Source organism: Gavialis gangeticus, unplaced genomic scaffold (genome assembly GCF_001723915.1).
Source record: "Gavialis gangeticus isolate Ggan-Ray unplaced genomic scaffold, GavGan_comp1, whole genome shotgun sequence".
Taxonomy (NCBI): domain Eukaryota; kingdom Metazoa; phylum Chordata; order Crocodylia; family Gavialidae; genus Gavialis; species Gavialis gangeticus.
Genome location: NW_017729022.1, coordinates 68227574 through 68228890, shown reverse-complemented (window position 1 = coordinate 68228890; position 1317 = coordinate 68227574). Strand labels below are relative to the sequence as shown.

The 1317-nt window shown below is 67.7% G+C and overlaps 1 protein-coding gene across 1 annotated transcript in view; it reads left to right on the top strand.

The window, feature by feature from the left end:
* Positions 1 to 1317, top strand: part of BTBD11 (BTB domain containing 11) — a 356390-nt gene that overhangs the window by 935 nt on the left and 354138 nt on the right. The window contains exon 2 of the mRNA XM_019515813.1: positions 3 to 519. Within this exon, the coding sequence (XP_019371358.1) occupies positions 3 to 519 (517 nt within the window). The remainder of the gene's footprint in view (positions 1 to 2; positions 520 to 1317) is intronic.

Below are 1317 nucleotides of genomic sequence, written 5' to 3'. Positions count from 1 at the left end.
AGGCGCAGCGCCTCAGCCTGCGCCTCGCCAAGTGCACCAAGCACGAGGTGCAGAGCGCCATGGAGGTGGTGCTGGGCTGGAGCCTGGCGCCGCGCTGCACGGCGGCCGCGCTCGGCGCCCTGTCCCTCTACAACATGAGCGGCAGCGGCGGGGACCGCTTCAGCCGCGGCAAGTCCGCGCGCTGCGGGCTCGCCTTCTCCGTGGGCAAGTTCTACCGCTGGATGGTGGACAGCCGCGTGGCCCTGCGCATCCACGAGCACGCCGCCATCTACCTGGCCGCTGGCATGGAGAGCCTCTTCCGAGACGTGCACGCCCGGGTCCTGGCCCTGCCCCAGCCCCTGCCCCAGCCGCGGGGCTCGGGGGCCGCGGCCGACAAGGACAAGGAGAGCAGCGGCAGCAGCAGCGGGGAAGCGCCCCGCTTCACCCTGGAGGCGCTGGAGCAGACGGTCAGCAACGACGCGGAGCTCTGGGGCCTCCTGCAGCCCTACCAGCACCTCGTCTGCGGCAAGAATGCCAGCGGTGAGTGCCCCCGCCCTGCGGGCAGCTGCAGCCTGGCACGTACGGGGGGCACAGTCCTGTCCCCCAGCCCTGGCACAGTGGGTGGCATAGGGGGATCCCCCCCAGCCTTGGCACAGTGAGTGCTATAGGGGGGCACAGCCCCAGGACTGAGTGGTATGGGGGGCACAGCCCTGTCCCCCAGCCTTGCTACTGTGGGTGGTACAGGGGGACACAGTTCTGTCCCCCAGCCCTGGGACAGTGGGTGCTGCAGGGGGATATAGCCCTATTCCCTGAGCCTTGGCACAGCGGGTGCTATAGCAGGGCACAGCCTTGTCTCCCAGCCCTGGCAAAGAGAGTGGTGTAGGGGGACCACATCTCTAGTTACCCAGCCTTAGCACAGGAGGGTGGTATGGGGAAGGCTGTTGCCTCTGCCCCCTCCTCCCCAGCCTCTGTCATTCCAGGGGTGAGTAGGTAGTGTGCCTGCCCCTTACGCCCCACTCTTCCACCAGGGTGGAGTGGGTACGGCTGTTTCCCCCTGTGTCCAGCTGCAGGGGCCGGGCTGGGTAGGGGGGGGCCTGCCCTCTGTGCCCACTTGTAGGGCTGGGAGGTGGGGACAGGAGAGTCTGTGCCTCCATGCAAGCCCTGAAGTGCCTCCAGGGCTCCATTGCACCCGTGCATCTTGCACTCCTTCCAGTCGTGCAGGTTTGGTGCAGCTGGGATGCACGGGGAAGCCTTGCAGTGGGGGGGAGCTGAGTACCTGCAGCATCTGGGAGCTACTGTTGTTTAGCTCCTTTTCCCCCGTTCCCCCCTCCCCCCCCC